The sequence below is a fragment of the Natator depressus genome, chromosome 14 (genome assembly GCF_965152275.1).
Source record: "Natator depressus isolate rNatDep1 chromosome 14, rNatDep2.hap1, whole genome shotgun sequence".
Taxonomy (NCBI): Eukaryota; Metazoa; Chordata; order Testudines; family Cheloniidae; genus Natator; species Natator depressus.
The window spans coordinates 39,259,284-39,278,176 of record NC_134247.1 but is presented as its reverse complement, the minus strand read 5'-3'; the positions used below and the strand labels follow the sequence as shown (position 1 = coordinate 39,278,176).

General features: G+C 49.9%; 1 protein-coding gene across 1 annotated transcript in view; it reads left to right on the top strand.

Annotated features, from left to right (window-relative positions):
• Positions 1-2,097: 2,097 nt before the first annotated feature.
• LOC141998581 (uncharacterized) overlaps positions 2,098-18,893 on the top strand; it is a 97,594-nt gene continuing 80,798 nt past the window's right edge. The window contains exons 1-5 of the mRNA XM_074971452.1: positions 2,098-2,247; positions 11,994-12,081; positions 13,591-13,717; positions 14,326-14,439; positions 14,765-16,733. Of these exons, the coding sequence (XP_074827553.1) occupies positions 12,058-12,081; positions 13,591-13,717; positions 14,326-14,439; positions 14,765-16,733 (2,234 nt within the window). The 5' untranslated portion in view covers positions 2,098-2,247; positions 11,994-12,057. The remainder of the gene's footprint in view (positions 2,248-11,993; positions 12,082-13,590; positions 13,718-14,325; positions 14,440-14,764; positions 16,734-18,893) is intronic.

Below are 18,893 nucleotides of genomic sequence, written 5' to 3'. Positions count from 1 at the left end.
CCTGCTTAGATAGAAAAGCTTCCTTCACTTTCTTTCTTTTTCTGAGTGCTGCCCCAGAGGGGTGTTTTCTTCTTTCACTCATGATTGCTGTTCTGTGCCAGCTATAGCGGCTCTCAACACTCAGTTGAAGGGGAAAAATAAGCAGGCTGGTAACAGGGCCTGAGTGAGGGAAGATATCAGCGTCTTAAGGGCCTAACTGGCTCCTACTGCTTTAGTTGACTGCCTGTTCTCCTCAGGTGGGTTCAGGGAAGCAGCAGGAAACAGGATGCTCCCTGAGAAGCTGTTGTTAATCAGTCCAGGCTCCTGGGGGTGCTAGAGAGGTACATAAGAGGCTCCTTCTCCTCTTTCTGCCTGCAGCTCCTGCTGCTTTCTGCTATTCCCTCTCACCTTTTCTCCTGCCTGCCTGTTATGTCTCTTGTGCCCTCCTTCCTCCAGCACAGCACTCCCCCATCTCTGGGCATCTCGAGCAGAGAATACAGATGCACCAGCAGCAGACACAGTTTTCTACACTCTGGGTCCTAGTGGTGCCTCCCCACAGCCTGGCACCTGAAGTGGCCGCCTCAGTTCGCCTCCTGGTCAGGCCAGCCCTGCACGCTGCCCACCTCCCATCCAGGGCTTAATTTGTCCCCCAGCTTGCTGGGTCTGAGGAAGGCTGCTGTGCAAAGTGATATCTGTATGTTTGTGAATCACTTTTCGCTACCTCCCAGCTCGCTAGCAAGTCTCCTGCTGTGAGACGTGATATTAACAAACGTACAAACATCACTTTTCACAGCAGCAGACTTACTCGCTAGCAAGTCTTTAAAAAAGCAACCAAAAAAGCAAAAGAAACAACAATTAAACAAAGACAAGAACATGCAAAGCACCTTACCTGTGTTTCTATTCGGTGTAGGTCCAGTAAAGAATAGAGGCAACTGTACATTATTTTTATTATTGAGTATGAAAACAACCCTACATCAATAAATTGCAATGATTTGGGCATGGATAAGGGCAGATTTATTTATTCCTAAAGTTAATTAAGTATTTTAGACCAAATTGTCAGAGTGGCCACCAGTGGTAGTTGGTGGCCATGCTGTGAGGCCACCATAACATTTGTTGTGAGAACCCCTGCACCAGAGAGCTAACTGGGGCGCGGCTGCATCAATGGCCATGACCTAAGAGTGCTATTGAATATCTTGATTTATTTTTGGCCTAGCACTTAACTCGGTGGCACTGGTCTGCTTCGATGGCTGCAGCGGATCAATTCCAGCATTTCAGGGGAATTTCTAGGTGGCCATCAGGAGAAGGCGGATGATTTTGGTGACAATCGGAAAACGATGAGGGGGAAACAGGTGACAAGCCTGAGCGGGCAGAGCACCAGTCTCTGACCCAGAGCAACAGGAGCTTCGCTGCCGACATCCAGGTGCCCGATGGGGAGCTGCAGTCAGTGCCCACAGGGGGGAGCCAGCCAGGACATGGGCAGAGGGGATCCCTGAGAGGGGGCAGACATGAGGGGGGTTTAAACAGAGCCCAGGGATGGGTTCATCTGGACCTACAGGTAACCAGAGGAACCCAGGGGCAAAGCTCTGACAGCTCCATGATCGGAGCGAGGGGAGCAGAGCTGGGAGCCCAGGGCTGGTCGCCAGTGAGCCTGGTGTGGAGAGAAGAGGCCAGCTCTGACCACCTGCTCCCTGTGCCAGTCTGTTACCAGAGCGGATCACACACAGAGTGTCCCCGGCTCCCGTCACCCCTGGATCCTCTGGAACAACCTGGAGTCTCCCTAGAAACCCCCCTTCTCCCCCCGCCCCGGGATCTGCACGTCTCCTTTCTGTGCCCCCAGTGATCCTGTGGCTTCTAGGCAGGACGCCTACATAGGGCTGGGAGAAGCTGCAGGAGCCCAGGGGAAGTTGTGCCTCCAGGGGGCAGGGTCTGGGGCAGGCAGCTGCAGCGCTGTGTGTTGATCGCTAGGACCCAGGAGCGGCTGGGGGGCGGCTCTGGGGGGAGGATCGCGGGGCTCAGGCCCGGCCGCAGGAAGTGACTCGCAGCCGCTGCGGGGACTCCGGCTCCCAGGCTCCCGGCGAGATCCACGAGCCCCGGCGGCTGGTGCTGGGAGCCCGGAGCCCGGGCTGGAGCCGGGAGAGGGGAATCTCCAGCCGGGCCCTGCCCGCTGCTCCCCGGGAGCCTCTCCCAGGGCAGAGCCCCCAGCCCGGCCAGGGCCCCTTCCCGGCCCGGCCCCTGCCCCTGCCCCGGGGGCCCCCGCTCGGAGGGAAGGTAAGAGAGACCCGCCCCCCCGGCACCCCCGGGCTGCAGGGGGCGGGTTTGGCCCCGGGCTGCTCCCCGCGGAGCTGGCTGCGATTCCCTGCCCCGGGCCCGGGAAAGCTGCCGCCAGCTCCCGGTGTGTGCGGGGCGGGGGGAGCCCGGCCGGGCCGCGCTGGGGCAACACGTGGGGGCAGCCGGGAGGGGTCTGGAGAATCCGAGACTCTCAGGGTTGGACGGGAGCTCCGGAGGGCATCTAGTCCAACCCCCTGCTCAAAGCAGGCCCAATCCCCAACTAAACCCGCCCAGCCAGGGCTTTGTGGGGTGTAGATAAGGGGAATTGAAGGGGGGGACAGGGATGTGTGAGGGGGCAGGAGGCGGGTTGGGGCCGCACTTCTCAAGGGGCCACGCTCCGGGGGGGGCGGCACTTCTGAAGGGAGGGCACTCCTTCCCCCCCCCCCCCCTTGGGGCGGCAAAAAAACTAGAGCCGGCCCTGGTGCAGGGGGAGTCCAGGGCAACTCATTCATCAGGTGTTGCCACCAGAAGACTCCGGCTCTTGCTAAGCGGGAGGAGGAGGCTGGTGTGTGTCTCTCTGCTGAGGATACAGCTCTGGAGTTGAGCTGCCTGGATCAGAAGCTGCCTCCTGCATTTTGACCTGGGAACCCAAACTGAGAAGCTGCTGCTTATCCAGCAGAGGCGCGACCTTTGTTAAAGCCCCCTCAGTGCCCCGCTCGGGTGGGGACTTTCTCCAGTGCCTGGAACCAGCCCCGGGGCAGCCCCAGGCTCTGCTGCAAGCCCCTGAGCCGGAGCCTGCAGGTGAGGGGAGAGACCTGGGGCAAAGTGCTGTGTAGTATGAGAAACTGCTCCCTGTAGGAATTTGCTCATGTAGCAGACAAGTCCTACTTTGCTAAAAACTGCTAGCTGACTTAGTTAATTTCACACTATAGGGTGTGAGAAACTGCTATCTGTAGAAATTTGCTACTACTCACCTTTCCTGTCTTCTGGGACAGAGGTAGCAAATTGTTAACAGTAGCAGTTACTCATACCTAAGAACATTGTTCTTATGGGCTGACTTGTCGTAATTTGCTAAAACTTGACAGTGGCAAGGCATGGAAGCATAAAGTCGTCGGCTTCCAAACGACCCTGCCTGGTGTACAGATGTATCAATTACCTCTTAATAGAGGATTGTAAAAAATAGGGAGGTCATTGAAACACCACTCATTTTGCAGCGTCACTTACTGTGCTAACAGTGTAGCATCCTGATATTGATATTTCCGTGCAAGTGACCTGTGGGTTGGATTCATTGTGGTGGGACGTGGGACACGTGGAGGATAATTTAAACTCTGGGCTGGTGCGATCTCTGATGGTTACCGTTCATCGGCTCAGCGGGCAGGCCCAGGCAGCAATGCCCTTGTCCTGTTGCCTTGACTGAGAAAGGTTCTGATCAAAGGGAGGGTAGATTCCAGCCAGCTCCTGGGGTAATGTCTCACTGGCGATGAAAGGGCTTGTTCAGACAGAGATTTTGAAATCTGTAGGGTAAAGATGAGCCAGATGGGTTTGTCTTCGTGCAGGTGTATTTTAGTCTCTGGGGGCTGGGTAGAAAGGAGAGAGAAGTATGTTGGATTTCCTGTTTCCCTTACTGAGGACCACCTATGCTCCCCTGACATTTTTCCTGGCAGAAACAATTCCTATCTATTTGTTACAGGGTCAAAATATGGCTGCCGTCACACAGAGCCATTAGTGGTGGTGGAGGTGAGAAGGGGGCCAAGAAGTCCTTTCCCTCCCCAAACACTCCCATGCATGTGGAAGCCGCAATGTTGCTGCTGCCGAAATACCTTGATGGCAAACGGGTGGGGGCAGAAGGCACTGCCAGCTGTCCTGAGCAGCCCAGAGGAGCCATGCACTGTGTGGAGTGTATGCTGCTACACCTGTTCTGTACTGGTGAGGGCAACCCTCACGCCCCAGTGCTCCTGGTGGCCCCAGGGCTTCCCCTGGCTTCCACCAGCACAAACACCGCGCCTACCACCATTGCTCGAAGATGTGTCACCTTCTCCTCCTCTGGAGGGAGGGGGGAAGACCGATGACCAGTGAGATTGTTAGGGTGAAGATGGGCTGTATGGCACCATAGTAAAAACTGAAAAATGTTTCACAACCATTTTATTAGATTTAGCTCGTTTTTTAAATCATCACACAAATTAAAGTTTGCTATACAAGCTGTCAAGGTTCCTTCCCCACTCTGAACTCTAGGGTACAGATGTGGGGACCTGCATGAAAGACCCCCTAAGCTTATTCTTACCAGCTTAGGTTAAAAACTTCCCCAAGCTACAAACTTTGCCTTGTCCTTGAACCGTATGCTGCCACCACCAAGTGTGTTAAACAAAGAACAGGGAAAGAAAAGGAGTACTAGTGGCACCTTCGAGACTAACCAATTTGTTTGAGCATAAGCTTTCGTGAGCTACAGCTCACTTCATCGGATGCATTCAGTGGAAAATACTGGGGGGAGATTTATATACACACAGAACATGAAAAAATGGGTGTTATCATACACACTGTAAGGAGAGTGATCACTTAAGATGAGCTATTACCAGCAGGAGAGCGGGGGGGTGGGGGAGGGGGGGTGAAGAAAACCTTTTGTAGTGATAATCAGGGTGGGCCATTCCCAGCAGTTAACAGGAACGTCCGAGGAGCGGGGGGGTGGGGGGTTATGGGGCAAATGCTGCTGCTTTTCCACAATTTCAGCCCGTGCACGTCGGCGGAAGCACTCTATGTAGAAGTCCAGTCTGTTGTTTCGACCTTCAGGAGGAGTCCAACCAGAATCCTTCTTTTCGTAGTGTTGGTAGGAAGGTCTCTGTGGATTAGTATGTTGTTCAGAGGTGTGTTGGAAATATTCCTTGAGTCGGAGATGTCGAAAATAGGATTCTAGGTCACCACAGAACTGTATCACGTTCGTGGGGGTGGAGGGGCAGAAGGAGAGGCCCCGAGATAGGACAGATTCTTCTGCTGGGCTAAGAGTATAGTTGGATAGATTAACAAGATTGCTGGGTGGGTTGAGGGAACCACTGTTGTGGCCCCTTGTGGCATGTAATAGTTTAGATAGTTTAGTGTCCTTTTTCTTTTGTAGAGAAACAAAGTGTGTGTTGTAAATGGCTTGCCGAGTTTTTGTAAAGTCCAGCCACGAGGAAGTTTGTGTGGAAGGTTGGTTTTTTATGAGAGTATCCAGTTTTGAGAGCTCATTCTTAATCTTTCCCTGTTTGCTGTAGAGGATGTTGATCAGGTGGTTCCGCAGTTTCTTTGAGAGCGTGTGGCACAAGCTGTCAGCATAGTCGGTGTGGTATGTAGATTGTAATGGACTTTTTACCTTCAGTCCTTTTGGTACGATGTCCATCTGTTTGCATTTGGAAAGGAAGATGATGTCTGTCTGTATCTGTACAAGTTTTTTCATGAAGTTGATAGATTTCCACTCCATACGGCTAAATGCAGTGCCTTGCATAATGACAGGTTTCAGAGTAGCAGCCATGATAGGCTGTATTCGCAAAAAGAAAAGGAGTACCAGTGGCACCTTAGAGACTAACCAATTTATTTGAGCAAAAGCAGCATCACTTGCCCCATAACCTCAGCCGTGCAGAACACAACGCCGACCACAGCCTCAGAAACAACTCTGACATCATAATCAAAAAGGCTGACAAAGGAGGTGCTGTCGTCATCATGAATAGGTCGAAATATGAACAAGAGGCTGCTAGGCAGCTCTCCAACACCACTTTCTACAAGCCATTACCCTCTGATCCCACTGCGGGTTACCAAAAGAAACTACAGCATTTGCTCAAGAAACTACCTGAAAAAGCACAAGAACAAATCCACACAGACACACCCCTAGAACTGCGACCTGGGGCATTCTATCTCCTACCCATCCTGGACGCCCCATCATCTCAGGCATTGGCACCCTGAAAGCAGGATTGTCTGGCTATGTAGACTCCCTCCTCAGGCCCTACGCTACCAGCACTCCCAGCTATTTTCGAGACACCACTGACTTCCTGAGGAAACTACAATCCATCGGTGATCTTCCTGAAAACACCATCCTGGCCACTATGGATGTAGAAGCCCTCTACACCAAAATTCCACACAAAGATGGACTACAAACCATCAGGAACAGTATCCCCGATACTATCACGGCAAACCTGGTGGCTGAACTTTGTGACTTTGTCCTCACCCATAACTATTTCACATTTGGGGACAATGTATACCTTCAAACCAGCGGCACTGCTATGGGTACCCGCATGGCCCCACAGTATGCCAACGTTTTTGTTGCTGACTTAGAACGACGCTTCCTCAGCTCTCGTCCCCTAATGCCCCTACTCTACTTGCGCTACATTGATGACATCTTCATCATCTGGACCCATGGAAAAGAAGCCCTTGAGGAATTCCACCATGATTTCGACAATTTCCATCCCACCATCAACCTCAGCCTGGACCAGTCCACACAAGAGATCCACTTCCTGGACACTACGGTGCTAATAAGCGATGGCCACATAAACACCACCCTATACCGGAAACCTACTGACCGCTATTCCTACCTACATGCCTCCAGCTTTCACCCAGACCACACCACACGATCCATCGTCTACAACCAAGCTCTACAATACAACCACATTTGCTCCAACCCCTCAGACAGAGACAAACACCTACAAGATCTCTATCAAGCATTCTTACAACTACAATACCTGCTGAAGTGAAGAAACAAATTGACAGAGCCAGAAGAGTACCCAGAAGTCACCTACTACAGGACAGGCCCAACAAAGAAAATAACGGAACGCCACTAGCCATCACCTTCAGCCCCCAACTAAAACCTCTCCAATGCATCATCAAGGATCTACAACCTATCCTGAAGGACGCCCCATCACTCTCACAAATCTTGGGAGACAGGCCAGTCCTTGCCTACAGACAGCCCCCCAACCTGAAGCAAATACTCACCAGCAACCACACACCACACAACAGAACCACTAACCCAGGAACCTATCCTTGCAACAAAGCCCGTTGCCAGCTGTGTCCACATATCTGTTCAGGGGACACCATCACAGGGCCTAATCACATCAGCCACACTATCAGAGGCTCGTTCACCTGCACATCTACCAATGTGATATGTGCCAGCAATGCCCCTCTGCCATGTACATTGGTCAAACTGGACAGTCTCTACGTAAAAGAATAAATGGACACAAATCAGATGTCAAGAATTATAACATTCATAAACCAGTCGGAGAACACTTCAATCTCTCTGGTCACTCGATCTGAGACCTAAAGGTCGCAATATTAAAACAAAAAGACTTCAAAAACAGACTCCAACGAGAGACTGCTAAATTGGAATTAATTTGCAACCTGGATACAATTAATTTAGGCTTGAATAGAGACTGGGAATGGATGTGTCTTTACACAAAGTAAAACTATTTCCCCATGTTTATTCCCCCGCCCTCCCCCCCCCCCCCCGTGCTCCTCGAACGTTCCTGTTAACTGCTGGAAATGGCCCACCTTGATTATCACTACAAAAGGTTTTCTTCACCCCCCACCCCCCCCGCTCTCCTGCTGGTAATAGCTCATCTTAAGTGATCACTCTCCTTACAGTGTGTATGATAACACCCATTTTTTCATGTTCTGTGTGTATATAAATCTCCTCACTGTATTTTCCACTGAATGCATCCGATGAAGTGAGCTGTAGCTCACGAAAGCTTATGCTCAAATAAATTGGTTAGTCTCGAAGGTGCCACTAGTACTCCTTTTCTTTTTGCGAATACAGGCTAACACGGCTGCTACTCTGAAACAGGGAAAGAGCCCACTTGGAGACGTCTTCCCCTACTATATCCCCCCCAAGCCCTACACCCCCTTTCCTGGGGAAGGCTTGATAAAAATCCTCACCAATTTGTACAGGTGAACACAGACTCAAACCCTTGGATCTTAAGAACAATGAAAAATCAATCAGGTTCTTAAAAGAAGAATTTTAATTTAAAGAAAAGGTAAAAGAATCACCTCTGTAATATCAGGATGGTAAATACCTTACCGGGTAATCAGATTCAAAACACAGAGAATCCCTCTAGGCAAAACCTTAAGCTACAAAAAGACACACAAACAGGAATATCCATTCCATCCAGCACAGCTTATTTTACCAGCCATTAAACAAAAGGAAATCTAACGCATTTCTAGCTAGATTACGTACTGACTAACAGAAGTTCAGAGACTGCCTTCCTGATCTGTTCCCGGCAAAAGCATCACACAGACAGAGAGAGCCTTTGTTTCTCTCCCCCTCCAGCTTTGAAAGTATCTTGTCTCCTCATTGGTCATTTTGGTCAGGTGCCAGCGAGGTTATCTTAGCTTCTTAACCCTTTACAGGTGAAAGGGTTTTGCCTCTGGCCAGGAAGGATTTTATAGCACTGTATACAGAAAGGTGGTTACCCTTCCCTTTACTTTTGTGACACAAGCCTACTATGAAGCGCTATATCTACATCCTTCTTGTTTTCTTGTTGTAATTTTGCAAACTCTGTTAATGAACTTCTCGAATGCAGGGCATTCATTTTTGGAGGCTTCTCATGTGTAAGATACTTCCTCCTTCAAGATATGCTCATGCTCAGGCAGAAGGCGACTTCTTTCAGAACACACAATTCTATTCAATGAGGAACAAGAACACTCAGCTGTAGCTGTTGTGACTGAGAGTAGGAAGAGGTGAATTCCTACTTCTTTCATCCCAGGAAACACAGCACAAAAATTGGGTCAAAGCATTCGTGATGATGGTGATGAAGTTGAAATCAAATCTTCATTTGTTCATCATGTGATATTCCACTCTGTGTTCAAATTCTCTATTCTGTCCTGATCACATGGCAGCCCCATTGCTGGGAGTGCCTCACTCCGCTCAACTGTTGGTGTTTTATAAGACAGTCATCTGTAAAAGCTACGTAGAGGTTGATAGAATCCAAAAGTTGTTGTTGTAGAGATGTAAGAATCAAGTCAATGTACTTTACTTTTCAGCTGGACAGTGCACTTAACATTGGCCCCCAGTTTGTAGCATGTGGTATCTCTTGCTTAAAGAGAAAGTATGATGTGACAGCCATGTTTGTTCGCATGAACTGTGGTGTGTCTCCAGGATTCTTAACACCTCACTAAGTTCTTCTCAAATTGGCTTTGGCAATGACTGGCTTATGAGGCTTTCTGCATGTCGATGCAGTCCAGAGGATTGGTGTTTTGCAGCCTTTTCACATAGTTTGTCAGCATTGGCTTTGCCGGTCAGTCTGGCAAACCAAGCTCCTCCACTTTTACTCTATAAATCCATGGAACGCTCACATCTTGAATACTGTGTGCAGTGCTGGTCGCCCCATCGCAAAAAAGATACACTGGACTTGGAAAAGGTACAGAGAGGGTAACTAAAATGATGAGGGGTGTGGAACAGCTTCCATAGGAGGAGAGATTAAAGAGACTGGGACTTTTCAGCCTGAAAAAGAGAGGACTAAGAGGGGATATGATAGAGGTCTATAAAATCTTGACTGGTGTGGAGAAAGTGAATAAGCTCCCTCACGTAACCAAGAACAAGGGGTCACCCAATGACATTAATAGGCAGCAGGTTTAAAACAAACATGAGGAAGGACTTCTTCACACAACGCACAGTCAACCTCTGGAACTGTTTGCCGGGGTGGGGGGTGTGAAGGCCAAAACTAGAACAGGATTCAAAAGAGACCGAGATCAGTTCATGGAGGATGTGTCCATCAATGGCTATTAGCCAGGATGGGCAGGGATGCAACACCATGAGAGCCTCTTGTTTTCCAGAAACTGGGAGTGGACGGCAGGGGATGGTCACTCAATAATTGCCTGTTCTGTTCATTCCCTGTGAAGCCTCTGGCCTTGGCCACTGTCGGAAGACCGAGTACTGGGCTAGATGGACCCTTGGTCTGACCCAGTCTGGCAGTTCTTATGCAAAAATTAATTATAATATAATAAAAATGTTTAGTACAGAAACTCCCGACACCAGCCAAAATTGATCACTTGGGCACCGCAGCTCTGTCTGCTGGATACCTCGGCAGAGTAGGTGAGTTCATGTAAATACAGTCTGGTCCTGAAGCCTTCCCCCTACCCCGGCTCATCACGAGCTGTCAGGGGAGAGCTCATTCACACCTTGCTTACAAATCATCATTTTAAATTATAAGGTTGGCCAACATTGCCGAACCCAATGTGCCGACGTTGTCAGAAAAAACAACGGCTGTGTGAGGAAGCCAGTCTTTGTTCAGACTTTTCAAACCTATAATACTTTCAGGTACAATTATTTTATCATACACTGTATGTGTATTTTAAAGTGTGCATTAATGTTTCAATTTCTATTCCAATTTCCAACCAATGACTAAATTGGCAACACTGCGGGTAACTGGTTGATCACTGCGGGGCGGGGAAAGAATGGGGCGGGGGGGTGGGGAGGGAAGTCCCTGTTTCACTGAATTAAGTCTCCTGCAGCACCTTAGTAGGTTACATCAGACAGAGAGGAGCTCCAGTGGCTAGTCATTGGGATGCCTTTAAGAACCCAGTCCTGGGAAGCCCATGCTGACAGGAGCTGTCTGTGAGAGGAGAAATAAAAAAGACCCTCTCCCCCCCCCATACACCCTATTTTTGGAAACACTGGTGTCTCAGTCCACCGGGGTAACTCATACCCCATCTGCCCCTGCCTCTGCCAGGGTTTTACCTTCTGGCAGCGCCTTACCCCTGGGCTTAACCCCAGCTCCTTCCCCCCATCCCTGATTTTGCCCTTCAGCCCCTATCCTAACCCTGCTTCCAGCTGCTTGACCCCCCGACCAATGAATTTTTGCCCCCTGCTCAGAATCTGGCCAACACCTCCCTCCTCCGATTTGCCCCCTTTCCTCCTTTTTAACCCCTGTAAAAACAGTCTGCAGAATCTTATGGGTAATAAGGGCAGGGTGAAAGGCAGTGACTTCAGCAAATGTTACTGAGCGTGCTCAGTTCACGTCAGCATGCTCAGTGCACCCTAAGTAGCAAATTCCTACAGGGAGCAGTTTCTGCTCCTCCACATGGCAGGAAAGTGACTCTGCACAAAGGGCCCCTTTCAGGGACCTGCTGGCGAGTTTGAAGTACAGGAGGGAGGGGCTCCCCGTGTGTCTGTGAGTCCCAGAGCTGCTGTCCTCATGGATACTGCTACGGTTCAAACCCCTGTTAGCAGTGTCAGTGGCTGATCTCCCTAAGGAGAGCAAAGGCCCACGTCAATGGAGCAGTCACCAGTTCTCCAGGGAGAGGGAAGATGATAAAAAGGGAGAGTGGAGAGACTGGAAGGAGCAGCAGGAAGAGAAGTTCCCAGACCTGCCCAGATCCAGTCCCTGCATTATCCCGGGCAGACTGACTCTCCTGGGCACAAGGAGAGGAGCTGAGAGAGGAAAAGCCAGTTGCTGACCGCCTGGAATCACTGCGCTGCTTGTAGAGTGCGGGGACAGGCGCTGCCTTTGGAGACAGTGTCAGAGGGAATCCCCAAAAGTGGCTTCTCTGATTCTGCTCTTTTTCCAGCATTTGGCTCAGAGACACTGTTACAGGGAGAGTTTCAAAGTGTCCCGGTGGGTTCAGTTCTGCTGGGAGGGGGCTGGCCTGGGTGGTAATAACCTAACTGGGTTTCTTCCCAGCATGGCAAAGTCCAGAGCATCAGACTCAAGGGAAAGAGCCTGGGGGGGAATCGGGGTGCGAAATGGACTCAAGCCCCTTCTGAAACCTCCCCCATCGCCCTCTCACCCCGACAGGCTGAGGAATCACGTCCAGATTTCGCTCCAGATCAACCCATCTTCCAGGAGAAAGGGAAGGGAAATGGCTGTGATGGAGCCAGCTCAGGTAGGGGATTTTAAGGGAGCTGCTAGGGGGGAGGGGGTGGAAGGGAGAGGCAGGGAGGAAACAGGGTGTGATACACCTGCTGTTAGGGGGCTTATACCTTCACCCACTTACTTCCCTGGTCCTTCTCACATGAAGAGAGAGCAACAATACCCGAAGTCCAAAGGTGCAAACAATTTGATGTTTATTGGGGTGAACTTCCAGCAAGCATGATTCCAGTTTCCTTCCTTAGTGTCCCCCTTCCCAGCTCTGACACCACAGAGCCTTACCTGTGTCCCTGTTCCCATTCCTGCCCTTAGCTAAACATGATTCCAGTTTCCCCACCCCCATTTCCCCCCTTAGCAAAACATGATTCCAATTTCCCCAAACCCATTCCCTGTTCCCATTTCCCCCCACCCCACTCACTTCCTGATTGACTGCAGACTATATAGTAAAACTTGAGTTCTGCTTAGCTATACCTTAACCAATCATTTTCCTGAAATTTAACTAACCAATCCTAACATATTGTAACATGATTATGTAACCAATTATATCCCACCACCTTAATTAGTTTACACCCAGCAAAATTAATTTTACAGCAGACAGAAACAATCACAGAACCAGACAGAGACCATCCAAATAAACAATAGCAAAGTGGGACCTATAATGACAAAACAATACAGAAGTGAGGATTTCACATCCCAGCTATTGATAAGTGGGTTCTTGCCAGACAGGATGCTATCAAACTAAGTTTCCTTTTACATTTTCTAGGCACTTCCCTTTCTCTGGAGGCGATGGGCACTATCAGGACAGGATTGTATTCCTAACAGCCCAATAGCACCTTATTTCAATATGACTAGGTTGGAATGTGAGGAGGTGACCGGTCGCTTCCCGGCTTATGGCTGCCTCTGCTGCTTAGCCAAAGGCCTTAGCCTAAGAACAGGGCCTCAGACGGTCACAGTAAGAGAAGGCCCTTACACCCGCAGACAGTGATTTTGATTCTTTCTTTTACACCGCTAGAACTAGCCAAGTGATAAGAATACACCTAAATTCTTAGAGTATCGGCCTTTACAGCCAGGCCTGCATGTCTCCATCCTCACACCTGCTGCTTTTCTGAATAGGCCCATTGGCAGCAGGGGAACTTTCCTCATTTATGAAACAGGAAACAGGGCTTGGAACATTTTCCAGACTCCCAGTGCTGGAGCCTGACCCCACTGGCCAGAGGCTGCTGTGAAATACGAAGGGAAGCTGTCGGGATTCCTGTCCCCGCCCCCAGCTCAGAGCTCTGCTTCCCGTATCTGCCTGTGGCTGTCAGGCGTGTGGGAAATGAGAAGACCCTGCTCTGCTCTGTGTGCTGGGGGGACAAGGAGCTCTCACCTTCTCCCCACCCCCTGAAGCCACATGGCTGCTGCAGGGTGGGAGAGGGATTCTGCTTCTCTGGCCCTCCCAGAGCTTTTTTTTCTTCCTTTCCCGTGACTAGTGGGATTGTGGCTGGGGCAGCAGGTGCTGAGTGGGGGACTCTTGTTGTTCCAGCTGCCGGTGACCTTCGAGGAGGTGGCTGTGTATTTCACCCAGGGGCAGGGGGCTCTGCTGGACCCCGGTCAGAGAGCCCTCTACAGGGACGTAATGCAGGATAACTACGAGACGGTGACCTCGTTGGGTAAGCGATTCCTGTCCCCTCGGTTATTAGAAAGCGTAGGGACTGCATTTCTGACTCTGGTTACGTTCTTCCCTGGTCAGTTAGATTGGAGAAGAATTTGTCCCATAGTCCACAGCTGCGGCAAGAGAGACTTGCACCTTTGTACCCTCTCCAATGGGACCACAGTGTCAAAACCTAATGGTCATGCAAAACCATTCCCACCCACCCCCAGCTTTCAGTGGGGCAAAACTCATGAATTGTCCTGTCTATTATTTCTCATTCACACACAGCATCTCTGTTCATCTCCCTCCTTGGGTCTAGGTCTCGCCATGGGGAGGGCTCTGGGCTCTGCAGGTTTAGAAGGAGGCAGGGGTTTAACTCTAGAGCTGTGTGTTTGTCAGCAAGGCCCGCAGAATGCACAGATCCTGCAAACTCCTAGTGAGGGCGTGACAATTCCCCTCACCTCCCCAGATGTCTGCCTCTCCCAAGGGGGCTCAGTGACCATGTTCCCGTCCCCTTGGATTCCACGTTCCCCCAGCACAGTACCGGGACATGGAATGCCCTTTGTGACAGACTCTCTCTCAATCCTCCATGCACCCTGATCTGGTCTGATTTCACCCCCTGCACAGGGTTTCCCATTCCCAAGCCTGAGCTGATCACCCAGATGGAACGAGGGGAAGAGTTGTGGGTCCCGGATCTCCAAGCCTGTGAGGAAAGAGAGATCCCGAGAGGCACCCGCACAGGTGAGGACTGACACAGAAACCATGTGGTGAGTGAAGGAAAAAGTTGAGAATCCCAAATGTGTGGTGTGAGTAAGCGCCCTCTGTTCTTCCTCATCTCAGCCAGGGCAGGGCCGTAGTCAGCAGATATCGCTCACGCCATTCCACCCACCCTGTGAGCTGCTGGAGCTTCCTTCCCAACTTTCCTTCCCTGTGAGTGTTTGGGTGGGATGTGGAGTCAAAATCCAATTGCTGATTCTTCACAACTTTAGTGTGTTGGGTTTTCCCTGTGTGCTATTCCTCTTTCTCCCCAGCACGATGACTCCTGTCTGGATTGTCTCTCTCCCAGCAGGTGCTAAGAGAGTGAGTGAGAGTGAAGATGGGAATCATCATGAGGACGTTCCTGGGGAAGTTGATGGATCTGTTATATGTGGTGGAGGACACAAGGATCCCACAGCCCAGCAGAGAAATCCCAATGAAGAGAAACCCTACCAGTGCCTCGAATATGGGAAAGGATTCATTCTGAGCTCACACCTTGTGACACATCAGACAATCCACACTGGAGAAAAACCCCTTCAATGCTTGGACTGTGGCGAAAGCTTCATTAATCGCTCAGACCTGAATAATCATGGGAGAAGCCACACAGACGAGAAACCCTCTCAATGCCTCCAGTGCTGGATATCTTTCTACTCGAAGTCAGCACTGATTAAACATCAGAGAACCCACACAGAAGAGAGACCCCATAAGTGCTTAGACTGTGGGAAAAGTTTCACACAGAAATCAGGTCTTCTTACACATCGGAGAATCCACACAGGAGAGAGACCCCATAAGTGCTTAGACTGTGGGAAAAGTTTCACACAGAAATCAGGCCTTCTTACACATCGGAGAATCCACACAGGAGAGAGACCCCATAAGTGCTTAGACTGTGGGAAAAGTTTCACACAAAAATCAGGCCTTCTTACACATCAGAGAATCCACACAGGAGAGAGACCCCATAAGTGCTTAGACTGTGGGAAAAGTTTCACACAGAAAACAGGCCTTGTTACACATCAGAGAACCCACACAGGAGAGAGCCCCCATAAGTGCTTGGACTGTGGGAAAAGTTTCACACAGAAATCAGGCCTTGTTACACATCAGAGAATCCACACAGGAGAGAGACCCCATAAGTGCTTGGACTGTGGAAAAAGTTTCACAGAGAAATCAGGCCTTGTTAAACATGGGAGAATCCACACAGGAGAGAGACCCCATAAGTGCTTGGACTGTGGGAAAAGTTTCATACAGAGATCTTCCCTTGTTTCACATCAGGCAGTCCACACAGGAGAGAGACCCCATAAGTGCTTGGACTGTGGGAAAAGTTTCATACAGAGATCTGCCCTTATTTCACATCAGGCAACCCACACAGGAGAGGTTCCCTATAAGTGCTTAGTCTGTGGGAAAAGTTTCACATGGAGATCTGCCCTTGTTTCACATCTGAGAACCCACACAGGAGAGAAACCCCATAAGTGCTTGGACTGTGGGAAAAGTTTCATACAGAGAGCTGCCCTTGTTTCACATCAGGCAACCCACACAGGAGAGAGACCTTATAAATGCCTCTGCTGCGGAAATGGTTTCCTTTGGAAGTCAGCCCTTATAAGACATCAGAGAATCCACACAGGCGAGAGACCTCATAAGTGCTTAGACTGTGGGAAAAGTTTCACACACAAATCAGGCCTTGTTATACATCAGAAAATCCACACAGGAGAGAGACCCCATAAGTGCTTGGACTGTGGGAAAAGTTTCAAGGATAAATCAGGCCTTTTTAAACATCGGAGAATCCACACAGGAGGGAGACCCCATAAGTGCTTAGACTGTGGGAAAAGTTTCATATGGAGGTCAGGCCTCCTTAAACATCAGAGAAACCACACGGGAGAGAGACCCCATAAGTGCTTGGACTGTGGGAAAAGTTTCACATTGGGATCAGACCTTATAAGACATCAGAGAATCCACACAGGAGAGAGACCCTATAAGTGCTTGGACTGTGGCAAAAGTTTCATATGGCGGTCAGGCCTCTTTAAACATCGGAGAATCCACACGGGAGAGAGACCCCATAAGTGCTTGGACTGTGGCAAAAGTTTCACATTGAGATCAGACCTTATAAGACATCAGAGAATCCACACAGGAGAGAGACCCTATAAGTGCTTGGACTGTGGCAAAAGTTTCATATTGAGATCAGCCCTCATTAATCATTGGAGAATCCACACAGGAGAGAGACCCTATAAGTGCTTGGACTGTGGGAAAAGTTTCACACAGAAATCAAACCTCAATAAACATTGGAGAATCCACACAGCATTTAAACTTCCATGACCCATGGCCAGAAAGGGTGAAGCAACTTGCAGGCTAATTGATCTAGGTTCAACCTTTCGAGACATGCTTCTAAGTGTGTAAATGGTATTTAGGGCCATTGCATGTTCTATAAGCTTGAGCTTTGAAATGTAAACTTGTATTCCTAAAGAATTGGAAGATGGTAACCGTAGGAGTCTGTGTTTACCTAGGTCTTGTTAGAGGTTAACAATGTAATCAGACAGTTCCTCTCTAGGGCTGTATTCTGTTAACTTGGAGATCAAAAGGAAATATTAACATTTAGATAAAATTTAGGTGTAATAATATCCCTGTCTGCATGTCTCTTTAAAGTTTGTGGTAAACAGTCCATGAACTGCTTAATGGATAATCACCTTCTGTTAATCCCTGTAGTTAATTGTCGGTGATATTTAGGAAATACAAGGTTATTTCAAAAGCCTATTTTTCACCCCAGGACTGCGTGCCATCGAGAGGCTGCAAAAATCTGTATAAAAACTCTTGGGACCTGATCCTTTTCTCTCAGATCTTCTCAAGTTTTATTCGGGGGGAGTTTGAGTCGTAAGACTGAGATCTCCAGTCCCATCTGGACTGCCTTGATAGTGAACTGCCCTGATTTGGACATTAGACTAGAACGGTGGTGGGCAAACTTTTTGGTCTGAGGGCCACATTGGGGTGTCAAACTGTATCGAGGGCTGGGTAGGGAAGGCTGTGCCCCCCAAATAGCCTGGCCCCCCCCATCCGCCCCTTCCCACTTCCTGCTACCTGACTGCCAGCCTCAGAACCCCCGACCCATCCACCCATCCTTGTCCCCTGACCACCCTGTCCCAGGACCCCTGCCCCAAACTGCCCTCCCCCGGACCCCACCCCCTATGCAACCCCCCTGTCCCCTGACTCCCCCCCGAGCCCTAACCACAACTGCACCCCCTGACAGGCCCCCCAGGACCCCACCCCCTATCCAACCCCCCCCCCCCCGGCTCCCTGTCCCTGGACTGCCCCGACTCCTATCCACACCCCCCACCCCCTGACAGGCCCCCCAGGACCCCACCCCCTATCCAACCCCCCCCCCCCGCTCCCTGTCCCCGGACTGCCCCGACTCCTATCCAACCCCCCCTGTTCCTCGACCCCTGACCACCCCACCCCAGAACCTCTGCCCCATCCAACCGTTCCCTGTCCCCTGACCGCCCCCCCGCACCACATCCGTTGCCGCCACCGTCACTCCCTTACCATGGCACTCAAAGCGGCAGGAGCTCGCTGCTCGCGGGGTGCGCTGCGGCTGTGGGGGAGGGGGGCAGCAGGGGAGGGGCCGGGGGCTACTTCCCCGGCCAGGAGCTTGGGGGCCTGGCAGGATGGTCCCGCGGGCCATAGTTTGCTCACATCTGGACAAGAACCTGATGAAATGATTCTAAAAAGGACCCTTCAATTCTAAAGCACCATCTCTGCTGTGAAACTGCCCTAAGGACTCTATTCATGTCTGTGTGTATAATGATCAAGACTCTCTCTTTTCTTCTTTTAATGTGTTACTTTAGTTAATAAGAATTGGCTGTAAGCATGTATTTGGGTAAGAACTGAAGTATTCCTTAACTTCTTGGGTAATGTATCCGATCCTTTGGGGTTGGCTGAACTTTTTAGATGATGAACAAGATTTTCAGTAATCCGCATTATATTTAACTGGGCTGTCTGGGCAGGAGCCCAAGGCTGGGTGTCTTTAATGCAGGGGTAGTCAATAGGCAGACATGGGCCAAATCTAGACAACCAGATGCTTTCGAATGGAACCCTGAAATGTTTTTATTTATCTATTATCATTACTGTTGTGGTTTCTTTATTATTATTTTCTCTGGAGTGTGGACTTTGTCTATAGCTTGACAAGGAAATTTTGACCTTGAAAAAAAGAATTGACTACCTGTGCTTTCAGGGAACAGTGTTTTGGCTTCTGGGTAACCAGTAAGATAGGCATAGAAGGTGTTTTGTTGCTGGTTTGGTGAATCTAAGTATTGGAATATCCACCAGTACGGGGGATTGTCTGCCCCATGCTTTGCAGTTTGTCCTAATTGATCAAGTTCAGCATGCTGCTCCCGGAGTATCAGGCATCTGCAAATCTGCACTGGGAAGTAACCTCTGAGATGTTCTCAGTGTGGAAAATG